Source organism: Xyrauchen texanus, chromosome 11 (assembly GCF_025860055.1).
Source record: "Xyrauchen texanus isolate HMW12.3.18 chromosome 11, RBS_HiC_50CHRs, whole genome shotgun sequence".
NCBI lineage: Eukaryota > Metazoa > Chordata > Actinopteri > Cypriniformes > Catostomidae > Xyrauchen > Xyrauchen texanus.
In genome coordinates, this window is record NC_068286.1 from 21840307 (window position 1) to 21862791 (window position 22485).

The 22485-nt window shown below is 40.6% G+C and overlaps 2 protein-coding genes across 4 annotated transcripts in view; one reads left to right on the top strand and one right to left on the bottom strand.

Annotated features, from left to right (window-relative positions):
- The first annotated feature begins 1506 nt into the window (after positions 1-1506).
- On the top strand, positions 1507-4160 carry LOC127652114 (B- and T-lymphocyte attenuator-like). The gene is made up of 7 exons (XM_052138165.1): positions 1507-1628; positions 1786-1849; positions 2460-2780; positions 2895-2930; positions 3111-3230; positions 3311-3351; positions 3443-4160. The coding sequence occupies exons 1-7, from the start codon at positions 1608-1610 to the stop codon at positions 3749-3751; spliced, it is 912 nt and encodes a 303-aa protein (XP_051994125.1). The 5' UTR covers positions 1507-1607; the 3' UTR covers positions 3752-4160.
- A 2566-nt stretch (positions 4161-6726) lies between these two features.
- LOC127652198 (OX-2 membrane glycoprotein-like) overlaps positions 6727-22485 on the bottom strand; it is a 37810-nt gene continuing 22051 nt past the window's right edge. Inside the window, exons 6-7 of one of the 3 annotated variants that reach the window (XM_052138270.1) lie at positions 13855-13960; positions 6727-8300 (exon numbers count right to left, since the gene is read on the bottom strand). In XM_052138270.1, coding sequence (XP_051994230.1) covers positions 13872-13960 — 89 coding nt within the window. In that variant the 3' untranslated portion in view covers positions 6727-8300; positions 13855-13871. Of the gene's footprint in view, positions 8301-13853; positions 13961-22485 lie in introns of those variants that run through there. The other 2 variants (XM_052138272.1, XM_052138271.1) reach the window with 2 other exon arrangements.

Genomic DNA, 22485 nt, shown 5'->3' on the forward strand with positions numbered 1-22485 from the left:
CCAGGCTATATATGGATGCGTCACCAGGTGTAGTTAGATACTTCTTTTTGAAGAGCACTCCTGGGGCATCCCAGTGCGGCAAAACAGCACAGCATCTCATTCCGCTTTTTTTAGGGAACAAGTGTTACATACGTAACCCGAGATGTTCCCTTTACAAAAAGCTTCACTATGATGCTGCGCTTTTGCCAAGTGCTTTTGGGAACGCAATACCCATGCCGCCGCACTGGGGCTGTCCGGACCCCTACGGTTGTGAAGTGTGCTCACAAGAACGCGAGAGGTCTCAGACATGAGCTTAAGATGTCGACTCAAGGGCGTAAGAGCCCGGAGTAGCATAAACTTCTAAACCATACAAATTTGATGAATGTGTGGAGAGAGGACCAGCCTGCCGCATCACAAACTTGTTCAGACATGAACTTGAGACGTCGACTCAAGGGCATAAGAGCCCGGAGTGGCAAGAACATCCAAACTATAAAAGTCTAATGAATGTGTGCGGAGAGGACCAACCTGCCGCACCACAAACTTGCTGCAGAGGGAGACCTCTAGCCAAGGCTTTAGAGGAGGAGAGCCCTCTGGTAGAGTGCGCCCTAAAACCTACTGGCGAAGCTTGATCGCGCGCCTCGTAGGCCCGGGCAGTAATGTCCCTCACCCACAGTGACATAGTCTGTCAGGACGAAAGTATTCACTGAATGTAAGCACAATGAAAAATCTGAAATACGGAGATTAAAAACAGTCATGAAATATGATAGTGAAATACAGTTTTTGTGCACCAAAAATGGTCAAACACCACACATGCAATCCATATGCACCCCAAAGAACTCTCAAAAGATGAACAAAACCAGGAGTCAACAAAACCAACTCTATTGCACTTTATCTGTTTTCACGTCTCTGTTATATATATATATATATATATATATATATATATATATATATATATATATATATATATATATATATATATATCAGTATGTCAGATATTGTGCATGAGACATTTTCTGTATGTCTATTAAAAAACAACATAATGACATGCGTATGTGTATATGCAGCCTGATCTCATGAACATTATTTGACTGTGGCTAAATTTTTGCTAGATTAAATTAGGTGCTTCATTATGTATATAACACTGGACAAGATTCTGCCTGAAAAAAAAAAATTTGTCTTGAGTTTTGATTTCATGTACGATTTGTGTTCCAAAACATTAGCGCATACTAGAGTGCAGTATGACCATTCTAGTTTTCTTTCTTTTCTTTTTTTCCCACACAAGAACAAAACAAATATTTCTAACTTTATGCTTCAGTTGCAGTTGCAGTTTTGAGTAATTATCCACAAGGTGGTGCCATTGAGTTCATCCTCATTCTCTTTAACATGTACCTGATAATTCAACCAACCTGGACAAGGTTCAAACAACCTGAAACCACTATAGATTTACTAGTAGAGGGTAGACATTTCAATGACAAAAGAAGACAAGAAGAACAACAGCATTCGTGAGAGAGAAAGCCACCAAAAGAAATACAAAGAGAAATGCTTAGAAACATCACAGGTGAAGAGCACTTATGATCCAAGGACGTGAAGATACAAGCTAAGAGGTACAAGAAAAGAGACAAACAGAGATGGTGAAAGACATCATAGAGGTACATACAGCACACTTTCACTTCACTTTTTTCTTTCCACAAACACTTTTGCACACTCTCATGACAAACCACGTTTACAGCTCTCATTTTGGACATTAGTTTGCAATCACACTGTCTGATAAAGGACTTTTTAATCATGGGAAACTCTATCTTCCAGATCATCTGTTACCTGGTTGCATCACTCACACTGCTATTGCTCAGTGTCAGTGGAAACACAAATGGTGAGTTCTTCAACTTCAGCTGCCCTACACACTGACTGCTATTATATGTGATATCTAGAAAGCATTACTGTATGGGATTTATATGAAACTCTAAAATGAAGACCAAGTGACTCCCAAGTGACAGCTTTTGTTGTTTTATTTGTTGCATCAAAAAGAACATAATCATTGACATGTAATCAAATTATGTAATATTGTTACATATAACGAAGTACATTCTGGTAAATATTTGCTTGGACCTGAATAGTCCTGAAAGTAGAATTCTTCCAAATGTTAGTTACTTCAGATTTTAGATACAGTACCTACTGTATGTCTAAATTATTATCCAAATAGACTAATAGAATTTAGCTGAAAAATCTTATCTGAAAAAAACTTAGAATACTGTATCATACAGAAACATTTATCGAAATTAATATGGGTGGGTCCATAAAATTTGATGAGATATATACATACAGTATATATATATATATATATATATATATATAGAGAGAGAGAGAGAGAGAGAGAGAGAGAGAGAGAGAGAGAGAGAGAGAGAGAGAGAGAGAGATACTGAAAAAGCTCTCTCTAATTTTCTCTTTTTACACAAATTTTCCGATTTCCCTCGTTCTCCTAGGATCACAGATGAATTGTACCTCAAGAATCATGGTGCCACGTAACACGCTATTCAGAGCCCCTGTTATGACAGTGTTGAAGATAAACTGTTCTGCTAAATATGAATGTCAGAACCCAAGGATCTTATGGTGCAAAATCTATGGAAATCACTGCAAAGCTATAAATGACTCCAATTACATAAAATCAGAGTGGAGAAATATCAACAAACATGATGGGATTTCATTCCTGACTTTTATGAACATCTCAGTGGAGGACGAAGGTTTATACAGATGTAAAGTTGACGAGACCGCTGTTAGCCATACTATTAATGTCACTGTGACAGGTATGTGAAATCTTTCATTTCACTTGTATAATGTTAACATTAAGACATTTTGTTGAAAGTAAATGCTCAGACCTTTTTTTTCACTACAAGGATTTTTTTTTGTTATGTTGTCAGTAGGGAATGAGGTTTCACACAATCAAAGCAAAACAGGTAAGTGTATGCGCATGACCATTACAGCACATACAGTAGGCTAATATTACTGTTCATTTTGTGCATGTATGGTTAGTAGGTTTTTCTGAAGAGCAACTTCAGGTTAAAATTCATTTGTGAATCTATGATAATTACAACCTTACTCATAGATATTATTTTGTTCAATTCTTATGATATTAGATGATCTGAATAAAATTCCTGGTTTGCAGTGGCTATGGCCATATGTTTACATCTGCAGTGGAATAGTGGGGCTGGTGGTCATTGTTATGACTGTATCATTGCTTATTTTCAGATGCCAAGGTAAGTGCTTTGTGGTTAATTGCAATACATTTGTGCTACTAGTTTTTGTTTTCTTGTGTGATCTTTGAAATTTTCCACAGGAACAAAATCAGCAAGGAACAATAAGACAACTAAAAATCAGGTATATATTGTTTTAATTTTGGTCTCTGTGTATTTTTATTCTTTCTATTGAAAATTAGAAGCTTTTAAAAGCTCTGTTTTCACTTTCACAGTACATTGTAACTCAAAGAAGTGACCAGGCTCCTCCGTTCCATCCCCATCACAACACCCATTCCCCCTCAGCCCAGCTGACCTCTGCTTGTGTCTATGAAACTCCACCTGTCAAAACAGTATTGTCATCTGGAAGATTCTCAGCCAATAAGGTAGCATCAAAAGGGGTCCATAACAATGTCAGCACAGAAGGAGAAGAGAATGTCCTTGTATATGCTTCTTTGAATCACCAGGCAATGCCTAGACGGCCCAAAAGAACCGCACAACAAGAACCGGAACCATCAGAATATGCTGCAATCCGTTTCCGGTGATTCAATGAATGATATACACAGATACTTTAAAAAGGAGTACTCAAATATGCTCACTCACATGCTTTTCTGTATTAAGGAATCACTATAAAGGACACTTGATGAGGAAGAAAAATCTGAGTGTTTAGACAGCTCTGTTTGTGGGTCATGTGATAAACGGTCCAGCAAGCATTAACAGAGTGTACAATCTGTAATTTATGGTGTTTTAATGCCATGTTAAATGTTAAAATTAAATGTTATAAACTTAAAACATTTATTTTAGAAATATATGTTTATAAATAAAATAAAATGTTTTATAAAAGTACATTTGATAAAATAAGATAAAAACAACTTCATTCTTAAAGATATCAAGAAAAATTTATTATGAAAAAAAGTCATATTGTTTTAAGAATAATCTTAAAATAGGCCTTTTAGGGAGTATAAAGTCATAATGTTTTGAGAATAATGATATTACATTACAAAATGTATAAGTAGTAGTAGTAGTCAAAAACATTTAGTAATATTTTGAGAATTAAGTAGCATTATGAGTCTAAAGTCGTTATTAAGGAAATTCAGTTTATAAAGGAGAAAGATCCAGATGGACATTAAGGACAGTGGTCAACTCCAAGGGTTATCAATGGTTACATCTGCATCTACATCTGTTCTACTTTGATGTCCATCATTATTTTGAGGTTACCTTCATTGTGACTTTATTCTCATAATATTACAATTGTAATCTCATAATGCTAATAATGCTCATAATGGGTGTTTGTCACTGTCCTTCTCTGCATATAGCCCCCTTTAGCATATGGCGGCGCCATTTTGCGGCCTTCTTCAGCCAGTTGTGTTCTGTTCGGCATAAAGCTGCGTTCACACTGCCAGCGACATGCAGCAACAAAACGATGTCATCTCGTTCATTTTCAAGAAGAGCTGGCGACTTCCGGCAACACAAGCGACAGCGACCGGATGTGGGCACGTCGAGCGATACGACAAAGTTGAGAAAGTTTAACTTTATTCAAATGAAAAGCGACTTTCAGGAGCGACAGCCAATATGAGAGAAGATGGTAGAGCTCACGTGATCCTGATATTTTTATAATAATATTTATTGTAAAGAAACAGTGCTGTTTAGACTCTCCACACACACCACTAGTGACCTAACAACCAGCCATAGGCAACATGCAGAGACAAAGTAGCTGGCAGTGTGAACGCACCTTAATGTCGCAGCACGTTTCAGCTTACGGCCGCCCGTTCGGCACCTTCCGGCCCCGTTTCGCTGCCTCCCCACCGGAAAAAGTCCCGGTTCTCCCTATGGCTAATGCGCCCCTGGCTACGACTTCATTCTCACAAAATTATTATTAACTTATTCTCAAAACATTACCACTTTAATCTCATAATGCTTCAAACTTATTTTCATAATATTACGACTTCAATCTCATAATGTTATGACTTTATTAAAAAAAACAGGCCTATTATGAGATTATACACAAATATTACAACCTTATTCTTGTAAAGTATATGATTTTCATTCTTTAATTTTAGATATCTTTTTAAAGTGGCATTAACACACTGTTGTAGTAATTTCTGTGTTTTCAAATTTACAAAAGTAATTTAACCGAAATGTATAATATACTTATATATTTTATTAATTGTGACAAAGTATTTATTAAAATGTGTAGTAAACCACACAGTTTTTTGCCACCTTTGTTTGACACCTGTACAATGGCTGATTCTAACAGTGTTATGTAACAGTGATTCTTTAAAGCATTTTGAGGCTGAAATGTACAAATTATTTTTTATTTATTCAGTGATCCGTTTTGTCAGTAATCTCAAACACTTTTATTCAGATTTGTAATGGCAGGCTACATGAAAGATACTGGTACTTCAAAGATCATAATGTTATTTCAGAACTGGAAAACATCACATACTCCACAAGTGCTTCAGGAATAAATTGCATTCAAACATTTCAGCCAAATAAGATGGGGTCTTTCCTCACAAATGTATTGTAACATACTATTGTATGATACAGGGTTTTACAAAACATTGTAAAAGACCACCAGACATAAGGAGCCTATACCATGTTTTTAAGTTTTGATTTGTAGGCTGTCTATGCAGAGTACAAACTGAGAAGCCCACAAGAGCAAAAGCATGCAGAAACATTTCCTGTATGAGAAGGGGGAAACAGCAACTTACCAGATATGGTGGTGGGATTTTATACCACCCACACTGACAAATAGTACATACAACCTCCTACTGTCATGTAGGCCTACTAAAGGTCAATGAGTAACAAAATCCCTTCTATTTATACTGTTCATACTGTGAGTGTGTATGTGTTTGTTTTTGTGAATGAGTAAATGAATCCAATATTTTTCATCACATCAAACCTGAATGTGTTTCAACACAAGTGTGGAAATGCTGCTGTTCTATACTAGTGTGTTGGTGTATCTAGTGCCAGACTGGTTTCACCTGAGATCTGTGGCTGACTCAGTCCTTTAAAGGGGAGTTGCATAAAATATTCCATTATTAATTTCAGCATAGAATTCAGCAAATTCAGAAACGTATGGGCAATACTCCTGTAGTTGCTTCAGGGTCCAAAACACATTTAGTCTCCTATTTACTGTAAATCAATGTAATTATCGAAGGTTATTCATGTGAAAATATAAGACCACCAAATTTGAATGATTTTGAATAATTTATTCTTAATTTTATGAAACACCAAAAAAAAAAAAAAAAAAATAAATATATATATATATATATATATATATATATATATATATATATATATATATATATATATATATATATATATATATATATATATTTCTTTGATAATATTAATAAATTATAAGTGCATGTATGTGTATGGCTGTCATTTCCAGTTCTGCTCACATCCAACAGAAAGCAGAAACTTTTTTCAGTTCCAATCAAAAGGTTTTCATGCAGTTTGTTATAGCAAAATATGCTATAACAGTTACAATTATCTGCTGATATATGGTGTTAAGAACACAGGATGTATTTCCATTACCTATCATAACATTTATTAATTTAGCAGACACTTTCATCCAAAGGAACTTACAAAATGAGAAATACAACAGAAGTAATTCATCCTAAGGAGCCAGTAATGAGAGAAGTGATGTAACACAAAGCTGCAAATTGCTCAGAGAAGCACAAGTAGGATGGTGAGAGAGAGAGGTGAATGAATGGATTTAGTTTTTTGTGAAAAAGAAAGGAGACCGTTATTGCATGAGTAGGATGCATGCCTGAGATGACAGAAAGTCAAACAAAGTATGGACCCCGTGTATAAGAATTTGCTACTCATTGTAACATTAATTGAAATTAATTATTGTAAAACTGCTAAAACGATTAACATTTTTCTTAAAGAGGATAACATAGACTGATAGGAAATGGGATGGGTTTGGGGCAGAAGGCTGGACCTGCACCGCTTTGAGCTCCATGGCCTTTCAAGAGAATGGGTGCTACTTTACCATGGCTCTTTTAAGTGGGAAATATGTTATCAGGGTAAACCTAACATTCACTAATAGTGATACAGTGTACACTTTGTCATTCTAAACAGAAGCATGGTTCAGATTAGCAAAACAATCTGTTAATAATTGAATAAAAGATTACATTTTCCAAGAAACAATTTTGCATGTTAAATAATCAATTCAGAAGGCTTGTAGTGGTACACAACTGTTTAATAGGGACATGTTATGAACATTACTGTAGGCCAGATGAAGTAACTGTGAAATGTGGTGAGACTTTTTCTTTCATTTTTTCATTTATGAGTAGGTGGATGAAAACACACAAAGTGGATACCTCTGACTCAAAATCACCTGTTGTTTGCCTTTTAGAAAACTACGCAAATTGCAACAGGATCATGTGACTGAGAATGTCACATAGTATTAACAAAGTAAATGTTTAATATTTTAAGAGACAGAACTTAATACAAGACATATAGAAAAACACAGAGTTGTCAAAAGGAATGGAATTGCCCATTTTAGAATGAAATTTAGCTCACCCGAGCTACAGTTTTCAAGCAATCAGTGACTTCCCTCTAGTGGGAAAATAATACACTGTGTAACACACTTCACTCGAATCCAAACATTAGGTCAATAACTTGGCACCCAATGCAGAAAAGGGGCTCACTTTTAGAAGAGTATTTTCTCCAGATAAATGTTGTTATTTTGATTACACATATTAAAAGGTCAGAAAAGCTATAGCAATAAAACATTTTGCCTGTATTGGCTTTGCTATGGTTACAGAATAATAGAAAATAACTTCCAGGTAATACAAGCTGGATTGGATTTAGGTCTCTTTTCAGAGTGTGCATTTCAGATAAGAACAAAAAAAAAAACTTCACTCAAATATACAGTCTAGACTCTAGAATAAATATGGTAGTTAGAGTTGATCATAATATAAAGTTAATATTTTTTTATAGTGTTGTATTGTACTGAATATCAGTTATATTAAAAGACATTAACTCTTCTTCTGTGATTTAGAGGGATCGCCGTTGTTTGGTCAGGGTGAACATCTGAACATAGCAGCAGCATTTTCGGTCATCCTATGTTCAGTGGGCCTTAAGGAAAAAAGTAGAAAGAAAAATTTTACAACTTCCATCTGTTATTATATATTCTATTGACTTTCTGACAGAACCAAATGATCAGACATTGTTTGTAATATAAAAAATGTAATTTAGCCTAAAATGCAATTCTCAAATCATGTATCTTTAGCTGCATGATTTGACAAGTCTTAAGTATGCCCTAAAATTAGACAGCAGAAACCCATGCAGAGTTCAACCTAATCCCCCACATACCAAAGTTAAAACTCTTAAAGCTAATGAAGAATCATATGATGATGAATCAATGCCTGATCTTACATTCTATTTGGGATAGGGGTCATGTTCACAGTCATGTTTAAGGGTTTTACTTAATGCATTCAGCTAAGACTTGAGTTGGCACAGGGTTTGGTTGTATAATCTAACTCACAATTCCCTTTATTATTCCAGTTGAACCCTCTTTCTGTGAGATTTCATCACTACTGAAACAAATGTCTTTGATTCAAGAGAAGGATCCAATGGAAAATTGACTTTCTTGGTTCAGAAAACTTCTAAAACGTTTATCTAAGGGGGTTAATATGGTCAAGGAGGAGGCGAGAACCGGCTTGTCAATATAAATAATATTGAATTAAACTCAAAACGAAAACACACAAACATAAACACACACACATGACAGACATGCCCGTAATTCTCTCTCTCTCGAACCATCGTCACCGGCCGCCTTTATCCCTCGCACTCCCCATCAGGCCGATTGGGGACCGGGCGTGAGACATTCTAGCCCGGCCCCGCCCCCCTCAGCTCCACACTCCTCCCGGCGTTACCTCAGGCCGGGGTGCCACCGGCATGACCTACACCCCCCCCGGTAGGAGACAGGAGGGGACAACAACAACAACAAAAAATAGGCGAGGGAAAAGGCCAACACGGTGCGACAGAGAGAGAGAGAGGAGAGAGAGAATAAGCTCACGCACACTCCTCTCCGGGCGAACCGGAGTCAAACCTCCGACCCCCAGCGGACAGAACATCCCTCCGCTTTTCTGGCGGCACCTGGAGACATTCCTCTGCCCCTGGCAGTGGCCCTACCACTCCAGGTGATCGGGGAGTTACTTCCCTCCTCCCCTCGCGGTTTTCCCTCGACCCCTCCACGTTTCTGGGGGACGGCAGGGCACTCCTCCACCCCTGGCAGCGGCTCCATCGCTCCAGGAGGGAATCCAGTCCCCACTCGCCCCGCGGACGGCGGCCGTTCCCCGCGTCACCCGGCAGATGGCAGCAGCGCTCCCCGGGTGGACGGCAGTGTCAAGGACTCTGCGACGGGCATCCCTCCTCCTTCCCGGGTTTTGGCACAAATGTAAGGGGGTTAGGATGGGCAAGGAGGAGGCGAGAACCGGCTTGTCAATATAAATAATAATTTAATGGAAACTTAAACCAAAAACACAAACATAAACACACACATGACAGATATGCCCGTAATTCTCTCTCTCTCTAACCGTCGTCACCGGCCGCCCCCATCCCCCGCGCGCCCCATCAGGCCGACTGGGGACCGGGCGTGCAACATTCCGGCCCGGCCCCGCCCCTCTCCGCTCCACAGTTTATTAGTAAGAAAGACATGTCTATTGTAATGTTTTTCTATGGCTAAATATTGAATTAACTAATAAAATACAATAGTAAGTCTGGATAGATTCAAGTATTTCTATCTGACTACCATAGCTAACTAATTAGCTGATTTAAAGGTGAAACGTTCTGCGCCGCTAGTGTCACTGAAAGAAAGGACAAAAGTAATGTCTCCCAAACACTCTGCTTCTTCCTCCATCTACCATTATTTTAACAAACTAAATCCTGTGCTAAACAGGTTAAGCAGTCTTGCCCTAACTGGTGCAGATATCATTGCAACATTTACTTTTTAGATCATCTTAACTAATGTTGTATTTGTAATTATTTTACAATGGCAAAATGCTTGTTTTCCAAACCAGTATGTAGATCGCTCATCATTAAAGGAACAGTTCACACCAATCAGCCACAACATTATAACCACTTGCCTAATATTGTGTAGGTCCCCCTGGTGCCGCCAAAACAGCGCTAACCCGCATCTCATTAATAGCATTGTCAGATGATATTCGTCTCACCACAATTGTACAGAGAGGTTATCTGAGTTACCGTAGACTTTGCCAGTTTGAACCAGTTTGGCCATTCTCTGTTGACCTCTCTTATCATCAACAAGGTGTTTCTTTCCACAGAACTGTCACTCACTGGATGTTTTTGGCACCATTCTGAGTAAATTCTACGCAGACGGAAATGCCTTGTTGATGCTATAAGCCTAAACAGCACAATACATAAGTCTTAAAATGATAAAATCTCACATTAAAGTGAAACAAAAATGACTGGTGTATATGCTCTCTGCCTGTGCTGGTTTACATTTCCATGTGCGTGGAGTTACACTGCAGTGTTTTAATAGCCTCTTTGGGGTGCCTTGATTTTTAAATGGTTTAAAATCAAATGACACTGAACTTGTCTAATTATTGTACTTCAGTCTGCACACCAGTGCAAAAAGGGGAAAAAAAACACTCTCTTACCGTTTAACAAGCACCAAAACTTTGCTTTGTCAAAAACAACCTGGAATCATGTTTAATATGTCATGAAACCCAACAATGTTTCGAGATACGTTAAAAAAAATGTACGTTATTTTTAACTTTACTCTGTGATCCCACGATGACATTTTATTGCCACACTTCATAAAAATAAGAAAATAATTACGATTTCGATAATAAAGTTGTAATATTTTGCGAATAAAGTAAAAATGAAGAGGACAAAGTTGTAGAATTATAAGATTAAAGTCATAATAGTTTGAGAATAAAGTTGTAGCATTACGATATTACATTTTGTATGAGAATAAAGTTAAAATTATTAGAATAAAGTCATAGCATTTTGAGATTACAGTCATAATATTTTGAGAATAAAGTAAAAATGATTAGAATAAAGTCATAGCATTTTGAGATTAGTCATAATATTTTGAGAATAAAGTAAAAATTATTAGAATAAAGTCAGCATTTTGAGATTACAGTAATAATATTTTGAGAATTAAGTCAAAATTATTAGAATAAAGTCATAGCATTTTGAGATTAGTCATAATATTTTGAGAATAAAGTAAAAATTATAAGAATAAAGTCATAGCATTTTGAGATTACAGTCATACTATTTTGAGAATAAAGTAAAAATGATTAAAGTAAATTTTTAGCATTGTGTGAATAAAGTAGAAATATTACAGAAAAATAATCTCAATTTTAGGATAAACAGAGCATCATTATCACAACGATGAAACAGACGCCTGGCCAGCAGCTTCATTAATGCAAGAGATGGATGTAGTGGATGTAGTTAAATCATACTTTATGAAAAGATTTTACAATAATAAAATCCATGGTCTTTTAAAATTGTGCACCTGACATGTGCTTATATAAATTTCTGAACCTGAGTCAGTGTTGCGCTTAATCTAATTATTATTTGACAGGTAGGTTGGTCATTTTTTAAGTAATGGAAGGAAGGATTCTTCTTATTTTTATATTATGAAATGGCCTGTGAGCTAAGCCCTGGATGACACTGAAGTCTAGCGATGCCCCTGATATAAGGTGATGTTAGGAGGGCTTCTTGCAAGAGAAAGGAAGTGGTAGCTCCATAGACTTCCTGTTCTTCTGTAGATAAACACTGCACAGTAAAAACATACTTCACCTTTGGCTTTGGTTGATCTAGATATTTTCACACACTTTATCCGACAATGTATTAGATCATGGGAATTTTTGACGAACCCGTAAAATACATTTTAATGATAACCTTTTGATGCACTTGGATTCAAACCAGATATCCTCTGTAGTCCCTAAGCATGAAACCTGGACTATTTATCTGATAAATCTGAAGAATTGAAGAGATAACCAGTGCTGCATAAATGGTGCTGTTATATGCAATGAGAGGACAGCTCAATAAAAACAAATTTATCAAAATGTCTTGGGCCTCCTGTCTGAGGGCCTCTGAGGGTCCTCAGGGTTGACTCTTATCTTCCTGGGCCTATTGTGTAGATTTAGCTGCCTTTAATACAAAACAAATATAAAATGCTTTTTTCCTTTTAACCCTCTCTGGTGACCTGCTAATTCTAAGAGAGGAAAACAGAAGAGAATGAAGCAGAAAGAAAGCGTGAAGTGGGAGGTTAGTGTGCAACACTATTTTCTCTCACTTTCCAGATATTCACCCCACCACTGGTTCCGTTTTCTTCATTTCCTTTGTGTCTGGGGGCTTTATTTACAATATTGCAGTCTTTGTAATGTTTTATAAGATGTTGTAAAAAAAAAAAAACATGTCCCTGGGACACACCATGAGCATTATGTGAAGCGTTACATAAAATAAATATAACATGTTAATTGCTGATTAATAACATAACATAGCATGATATGATATATTAAGGAACAAGCGCTAAATATATAGGGCTTACAGAGCTTTGTCACATGTTAGTTGACAAATGTATATTTAGTAACAAATAATCATTAATAAAGGTATGTTTAATAAGAAGAATAGATCCTAGAGTTCAAGTTAAAGTAATACACAGGCTTCAAACAGGTTAAGCTCAATCGACAACATTTGTGGCCTACTGTTGCTATAAAAAGCAACAGTTGTCCTTCCTTTTGTTTAAAAAAATAAATCTGGGTTACAGTGAGGTATTTACAAGTGAATGAGGCAAATACATAAACGTTAAAATACAGTTTCACAAATACAATATAGCCTATATACATGATAACATTATTTTAGTATGATAAAATAACTTCCTAACCTTTCCTGTGTAAAGTTATATCCAACTTCACAACTTTGTTGACAACAAAATGCCATACAATAAAATGTTTTAACAGAATAATTCATGTAAGTGCTTTTATGAAATTATAAGCTTCTCATTTCTGCCTTAAAACCCTTGAAAAATAGGCCCCATTCACAAATGTTTTTCTTTAATGGAGGATGAAGTCCTCATTATGCCAGAGATGCTGCTGATTGAGCTTAGCTTGTTTTGATCCTGGAATATTCCTTTAATTAAAATTCCAAACAAGTCTTTATAACAGCTGTTTGTTTGCTACATTTGACCCTAGATGGGGTGATGCAGCCTCGTTGTCTTTTTAAAAGCGACAAGGGGCAATTTGAGAACTATTATCATTGTCCCAAAGGTACTTAACCCCTAGGTTGCTTCTGTCCCTGTAATGAATTTGAAATCCTTTAGAACAAAATCATCAGCTAAATTCATTTACAACATTCATTTGTAAATGAAAGTTGTAAAATACTGCAGTTCTCAACTGAAAAAGAAGCTTGTTTTTCACCTCTGCCACAATCACCTTGATTGGAAAAAAAAGTGTCTGCCCACAGTTTGTAGCTGCATTCGTTTTCAGCAACAAGAGACAATGCAACAGTCAAAAGCCAAGAGTTCTAAAAACAAGTCATGTACACATCAATGCAAAGTAAGGGGGGGGGGGGGTTCAATAATGGGATTCAAATAAATGTTACTAATTTCAAATATGAAATTAAAGAGGAAAGACATTTCTGTGGCAGTACTGACCATATGAGCAGGTGAAGTTAGCACTTCTTCAGGCAGACACATAGACATATGAGCAGCACAAGTACCACACAGCTTGCTGAAATGAGAATGACATGGGTGTTCCTAGCTGCAACACAAAACACAGAGATATCAACCAAAAAAATACAAGTCTAAAGACAAAATTAAATCACAATAGTACATTAAATAAGGGAAGAACAAGGGCAATGAGAAATTTTGCAATTTAAGGGGCCGTTCAGACCAAATACATTCTTGCCCTAAAAAATACTAGATGCAGCGCAATGAACAGGTGTCTCAATACTCTTTATTTTCAAAAGTTGAATTTTTATTGTTTTTTTTTTTTATCCCCATTTTCTCCCCAATTTGGAATGCACAATTCCCAATGCATACTAAGTCCTCATGGTGGCGTAGTGACTCGCCTTAATCTGGGTGGCAGAGGATGAACCTCAGTTGCCACCTTGTCTGAAACCGTCAATCCGAGGATCTTATAATGTGGCTTGTTGAGCACATTACCGCAGAGACATAACGCATGTGGAGGCTTTACAATATTCTCCACGGCATCCACGCACAAATCAACACGTGCCCCACTGAGAGCGAGAACCACATTATAGCAACCACGAGGAAGTTACCCCATTTGACTCTACCCTCCCTAACAACCGGGGCAATTTGGTTGCTTAGGAGACCTGGCTGTAGTCACTCAGCATGCCCTGGATTCGAACTTGCGACTCCAGGGGTGGTTGTCAGCGTCTTTTCTCGCTGAGCTACCCAGGCCCAAAAAGTTGAAGTTTTAACTCTGTCATCCGCACCCAGACCTCTGGAACCTCCACGTCTGGCCCTTAGACGGGATGCGGAAGAGCTAGCTGGTCTACCATCGACTGTCATAGACACAATCAACCAAGCCAGAGCCCCTTCTACCAGGCATCTTTATGCCCTAAAGTGGTGCCTATTTGCAAATTGGTGTTCTTCCCGAGCCGAAGACCCACAGAGGTGCGCAGTTAGGTCAGTGCTTGTGTTCCTACAGGAGAGGCTGGAGGGGAGGCTGTCCCCCTCCACCCTCAAGGTGTATGTCACTGCCATCGTGGCTCACCACAACACAGTAGACGGCAAGTCTCTGGGTAAGCACGACTTAATTATCAGGTTCCTAAGAGGCGCCCGGAGGCTAAATCCCTCCCTGCCAAGCCTGTTCCCCTCCTGGGATCTCTCAGTGGTCCTCACGGGCCTCCACAGACCCCCCTTCGAGCCGCTAGATTCAGCTGGACTCAGGGCCCTCTCTCTCAAAACGGCCCTGTGATCCTAAGACCGCGACCGGGCTATGTGCCCAAGGTTCCTACCACGCCCTTCAGAGATTATGTAGTGAACCTGCAAGTGCTGCCCTGGGAGGATTCAGACCCAGCCCTTTAGTTGCTGTGTCCGGTACGTGCGTTGCGTATCTATTTGGATCGCATGCAGAGCTCTAGACGTTCTGAGCAGCTCTTTGTCTGCTTCGGGGGACAGCAGAAAGGGAACGCTGTCTCCAAACAGAGGCTCGCCCACTGGGTTGTCGATGCCATTTCATTGGCTTATCACACCCAGGCCATGCCCCCCCCCCCCTTGCGGGTTCGAGCGCACTCAACCAGAAGTGTTGCATCCTCGTGGGCCCTGGCCAGGGGCACCTCCCTAGCAGACATCTGTAGAGCAGCAGGGTGGGCAACACCTAATACCTTAGCCCGTAGAACTCGGTAACACGCTGATGAACTGGCTGGGTGAATCGCTTGCGCCTAGTGCCCTTTCCCTCAGCCGAGGTAAAATAGTGCACTTTTTTCCCAGGAGACCCCATCTCACGGATCCCTGGTTGATTCCTCCCTAGCCCTCATGGGAGGAACTCCCCAGCGGAGGAACTCCCTGACCCAAGCCACTATGGGTACTTAATCTACCCTGTACTGGAATAGGTGCTCCACAGGTTTAAGGCCTCCTACGCGGAGTCCCCCTGTTTGTAATCTCCGTGGTACTGTCCCCTCACGAGCAGACTCCCGTGTCTCCCTTAGGCAGTTCCTGCTGCCTCGGTCACCGTGGTGTAGCAACTCCCCCTCTACGAGGCTGGATCTACCACCGCGTCAACTTTCCCAAATAGGTCCTAAACGGCCATGTGATGTATTCGCCACATTTACTTCCCCTGCACGGTAGGTGTGGTCTCCGCAGGGTCTTCTCCCCCTGAAAGAATAGGAAACTGGGTAAGACCCCCTTCCCTTAATGCATGTAAGGGCCCCGGCCGTAATTGCTCTATGCGAGAAACATAGAGAGAAAAGAGGCCCCGCCAGGCTTGGCCTGTTCCCAGGTTGGCAAGCATCACCTTGTTCCCCTCACTAGGGTAACCAGAAGGATTCTGATGACTTTAATGGGACATTGGGGAAGGGTACGTGCAGCCTGATACAGTTGGTCGCATTTTGCACATAAGAATACCTGCCCGCTTCTGCATCAGCAGTTCACGTACACGGCTCAGTGCATGGCATGATTTAAGTGGGACCCCTAGTGTTGCTTCTCCGACACAACGTGGAGAGAGCAAAAGAAGGAGAACGTCTAGGTTACGTATGTAATCTCCGTTCCCCGATGGAGGGAACAAGATGTTGCGTCTTCCTCGACATGTCGCTGAGCCGAGCCACTGTTGTGGCCGGACCATTTCCAGCTCCTCAGAAAAATCCTGAATGAATTCCCGTATTTGCCCGCTTAAATACCCGTATGTCCGGGGGCGGGGTATGCAAATACCATCTGCCAACTTCTCATTGGCCTTTTTTCATAGATCAGAGGCATATATCGGCGCTCAAGAGAGACCCCTAGTGTCCCTTCTCAGACACAACGTCTTGTTCCCTCCATCGGGGAATGGAGGTTACATACGTAACCTAGACGTTTCTCTTTGTATAATAGCAGTGTTGTATTGAGCTTCACTCTCCGACTGCTGCATTCCTCCAGTCTGCTTGTGCTATTGGCTCCCATGTATTCATGGCCATGTTTATGGTTGTAGCTACAACATTTCTGGTATGTAAAATCATTAGTCATACACAATAACAATTTGTTTTTTTAATGTATGTGTTTTTATAATTGTTTTTTCTTTTTATAGGTGAAATAAACTGCTCACCAGAAGGCATCTGTCTGCATTGAAGCTGTAGGGCTGAAAATTCAATGCTGCTATTTTGTTTTGTTTTGTTTTGTCTCGTTTCGGTTCGGTTCGGTTTAAAACTCAGTTGCTGGCTCTGAAAGTGCTGTTTTGGGACTTGCTGAGAGAAATGTGATCATTCTCTTGGTATGTGTATATCCTGAGATTGTTATAAGTTTGAAAACAGTGTTATTTTGTTCTGATTAAAACCATTGTCTTTTGTTATTGTTTGTGTGAAGTTGAAGTTGACTCATCATCCCTCTTCCCTGCTCTTCACACTAACATATTTTGTTTAGTGTCAGCGATGATAATGAGGACCCAAGATCAAGTAATATTTATTAAATAATTTGACAAATTAAATCCACAAATGATTCCAATACATATGCAGAGTGTGGAGGATGGTGGCGACCAGCTAGATCCGGAAATAAAGATACATTTACATTTACATTTATTCATTTGGCAGACGCTTTTATCCAAAGCGACTTACAAAAGAGGAAGAACATCAGCGAATCATCTTAGGGAGACAGTGATACAAAAAGTGCCATATTACAAAGTTTCACTATAATCAGAATAGTATACAAAACAGATTTAAGTGCAACAAGAAATGTAAATAATTTATTTATTTTTTTTTAGTGACCGGTTAAGTGCTTTTGGAAAAGATGTGTTTTTAGCCGTTTTTTGAAGGTAGAGAGTGAGATAGCTTCCCGGATTGAGTTGGGAAGGTCATTCCACCACCGTGGTATGATGAAACTGAAAGTCCAGGAAAGTGTTTTGGTGCCTCTTTGTTTTGGTACGACAAGGCGACGTTCCTTAGCCGACCGCAGGCTTCTGGTGGGAACGTAGCTCTGCATAAATGTTTTTAGGTATGCTGGAGCAGACCCAGTGACTGTTTTATATGCCAGCATCAGGGCCTTGAATTTAATACGTGCATGAACCGGCGGCCAGTGGAGAGAGACAAAGAGTGGTGTAACATGTGCTCTCTTAGGTTCATTAAAGACCAGATGTGCTGCTGCATTCTGGATCATTTGGAGAGGTCTAATAGCACATGCAGGAAGGACTGCAATGAGAGCGTTACAGTAGTCCAGTCTAGTTATGACAAGGGACTGAACGAGCAGTTGTGTGGCATGTACAGAGAGGAAGGGTCTTATCTTCCTGATATTGTAGAGTGTAAATCTACATGATCTTGCAGTTTTTGAAATGTGGTCTGTGAAATTTAGCTCATCATCAATGGTTACCCCTAGATTTCTCACCGTTTTGGAAGGCGAAACTGTAGTTAGACCCAGCTGCATGGTGATGTTGAAGATAAGTGGCAACAGGATCTAGAGTGCAGAGCAGTGCACAGAGAAATCAGGAAACTATCATTAATCCACTGGAATAATGGCAGGAAAATCAGAGAGAGAATCGAAGCTGAAGACTGCAGCAAAGGATGGTAACAGGGCAGAGAGTCAAACTAAACAAAAGACAAAGGTCAAACAACAAGTCAAAACTGGATCTAAGATTAGGCGAGATGCCAAGTAAACATACAAGATGATCTTGATGTTCTTCGACCCCTGGCCATACGAGATGGTAAATTAAACCACCAAAAGAAGAGAGCCCACCTGACGCATTGACCTCCACCACAAACTAACAAGATGAGACAGAAGAAACCAAAATGGGAGCAGAAACAAAGCAGCTCTTGAGGTTGAGAAATGCAGACTGAGCCTGCAGGGTCCAACGAAACTCAGACTTGGTGGAGGTAAGAATTGTCAGATTGTCAGATTGTAAAGTTTCTAATAAAGCATCTGTAAAAATGAACAAACACTAGAAACCTCAGCAGGGCCTTGTGATATTCTGGTGTTGGCCAAACAGAGACGGCTTTTACCTTGGTCGGATCGACCTGTATCCCCCGGATGACACAATGAACCCCAGGAATGGAAAGGACTGTGTATAGAAGACACACTTCTTCGCCTTAATGAAGAGCCGATTCTCCAACAGCCGTTGGAGCACCCACCTGATGTGCTGGAAGTGTTCCTGAAGAGACTGAGAGAAGATCAGAATATCATCCAGCTACACAAGCACAAAACGGTTTACCATGTCCAGGAGCACGTTGGAAAGGCCAAAGGGCATGACCAAATATTCAATGTGCCCTGTGGGGGTGTTAAAGGCTGTCTTTACACTCATCCCCCTTCCAAATATGCACAAGAAGGTATGGGTTGTGGAGGTCCAACTTTGTAAATATGGAAGCCCCTTGAAGAAGCTTGAAGGCTGAAGACATCAAGGGCAATGGACAGGTATTTTTTTTATTATTAATTTTATACGTATTTCTCCCAATTTGGAATGCCCAATTCCCACTACTTAGTAGGTCTTCATGGTGGCACAATTACTCACTTCATTTGGGGTGGCGTAGGACAAGTCTCACTTGCCTCCGCTTCTGAGACAGTAAATCCACGCATCTTATCATGTGGCTCGTTGTGCATGACACTGCGGAGACTCGCAGCATGGGAGGCTCATGCTATTCACCGTGATCCAAGCACAACATACCAGATGCCCCATTGAAAGCAAGAACCCCTAATTGCAACCCAGAGGAGGTTACCCCATGTGAATCTACCCTCCCTTGCAACTGGGCCAATTTGGTTGCTTAGGAGACCTGGCTGGAGTCGCTCGGCACGCCCTGGATTCGACTCCAGTGGTGGTAATCAGCATCAGTACACGCTGAGCTACCCAGGCCCTGATTCTATTTATTTCTTTTTTGTTCCTACCATGGATAGTATTCTAAAAGATAATGCAGTTCAGCCCCCTATAGTCAATACAAGAGCAAAGCGATCCATTGTTCTTCTCCAAAAATTTAGAACCCCACACCGTCATGGGATGAGGAGTGGCAAATGTGATACTGGGATGGAGAGCGAGTACAGTCGGCCCTTTAGTGGAGAAGTGCCCGTCAATAAATATATGGAACAATTGTAGAGACGGTGAGGAGGGAGATTTACTAAATGCCGCCCTCAGGTCGTGGTACTCTCCTGGAACACCAGATATATCACCTGGGTCGTCCTGCAACACAGAACATAAAACTGGGGAAGAAACCGAACCAAGCCAGTTGGCAAGACAAAATGAACTCCAAGAAAGAACAGTACTCTCTGCCCAACTAAGGTGATGGTTGTGAAGATGGCTCTGGAACACCTGTTGGCATGATAGGACATAGAGGTGTGGTCAACATCTCACAATGTTGAATATTTAAGCAGCAAAGTTATCTGAGTGTCAACCGAGTGTCTACTCTGATGGCCAAGTCCACCAAGTTGATGAGCTTTGCAGGTATGTCCAAGGCGTAAATCTCCTCTTTAGCATAATCAGCCAACCCATGCAGGAAATGATCCAACTGCACCCCCTCATTCCAGTCATCCGGAAGCTGCCAGGGTTTGGAAATTTTTGGGAGTTTTTGGAGACAGACCGGACACCCTTGCTGAGTTTAGAAAGTGCCAGTGCTGCTTTCTTGTCATAGGCTGCAAGATCAAATGCCTTCTTCTTCCATCTGTGTTCATCTGCGAAGGAATGGAATGAGGCACAGCAAGGATCTTTATTTTCCCACACAGCAGTTCTCCACTCAAAGGCTTGATCAGAGAGCAGCGTGATTATGTAGGCAGCCTTAGACTGTTCAGTAGGAAACGATGATGGCTGGAGAGCAAAAACCAGAGAGCACTGAGAAAAGAACGAGTGACAGTTTCTGGGCTCACCTGAATATGAGGCCGGTGGTTTAAGGCATGTTCCGAACGACAGGGTTGTGAGGGAACCGTGTGGGTTTACAGTGTGTTGGACGAAGAGGGCCGGGGATTGGTGGAAAGATGCAGCTGTTGAATCTGGGCAGACAAATTGTTTAACTGCGCTGCCATGGTCTCAATGGCTTTACCAGACGCTGTGATCTGCTCCTGTTGTTGGCCAAGAAATGCCCCCTGTTGACCAAGTGCAGATCGCAGTTTGGAGTCCTCCACTGGGTCCATGTCTGGCCAAATCATAATGTCAGTGATGATAATGAGGACCCAAGAACGGAATTAAATAAGTAATGTTTATTAGACAATTTGACAAATGAAATCCACAAATGATTCCAATCTGACCACTTTATTTGGTATACCTGTACACCTACTTATTTGTGCTATGATCTAATCAGCCAATCATGTGGCAGCAGTGCAATGCATAAAATCATTTAGATACGTGTCAGGGGCTTCAGATAATGTTCACATCAACCATCAAACAACAGCAGAATACCCTGTCGGGTTTCAATTCTGTCAGCCAAGAACAGAAAGCCAAGGTTGCAGTGGGCACAGGCCCACCAAAACTGGACAGATAAAGACTAGAAAAACCTGGTCTGATGAATCATTCCTGGTCTGATTATTTCTGCTGAGGAACACAGATGGCAGGCCCACTACATCATCAGCTTTCTATTCCTCTCTCTGACAGAAGTTAAACCCAATGTGGTCATCTGCTGCTTTAGCCCATACACGTCAAGGTTAAACATGTTGTTCATTATGAGATGCTATTCTGCTCACTACAATTGTATAGATGTACTGTAGCCTTTCTGTCAGCTTGAGCTGGTCTGGCCATTCTCTGTTGACCACTCTCTGGAACAAACAAGGCATTTACGTCCGCAGAACTGCAGCTCATTGGATGTTTTTTTTTGGCACCATTCTGAGTAAACTCTAGAGATTGTTGTGTGTTAAAATCCCAGGAAATGAGCAGTGTAAGGAATTTCTTGGAAAAGGAGGAGCTGGAGCCGGCTTGAGCACATACAAATTTATTGTTGCACTTTTCAGTCGCACACAATAAGGCCGCTTTTCAGCAGCACTACACATAACTCTTTTGGCTGTTTAGCTCAACACACACACAGCTTAGTGGAGTCTCTCTCTCCCTGTGTTTATCCCTGACTGCAGCTTTCGCCGTGGCATCTCTAGCCTGTTAATGCTTTAATCATCCACAGCTAGGCAAGATAATCCTCTGCAGGTGTACAACCCTGCCTCGCTCTGCACAGTCGCCGCTCAGCCGCCCGCCGTGCTCTCCACATACCCTCATCGCCCAACTCAGGCCGGGGACCTCTTTGGCCTGAGCCTTACTCCCCCCCCATTTCTGGAGAGGAGCCACTGTAATTTTGGCCGATCCAGTGCTGGATGGTTTTTCCCACCTCCATGAATCCGGAACAGCTCTAGGGAAGTAGAGAAAGAAAGCGACAAAGAGAGAGAGATAGAGAGAGAGAGAGAGAGAGAGAGAGACACTTGTCGTCTCCCAGACACACTGCCCACTCAGTCCTCAGCCAGCTGGTCCTCCTCCGTCCGTGATGCCCAGCAAAGGAACTGGTCTCGATCAGCCATCCCTTACGGTAGCCTGCTGACGAACCCACTGTATCTCACCAGATTGTGTGTCCTTTGCACCACGTTCTTGAGCCAGCAGTGAGCACTCCAGGACTGCGTGATCTTCCTCCAATTTTCCCTGGTTTTGGCTCCAGTGTAAGGAAGTTCTTGGAAAAGGAGGAGCTGGAGCCG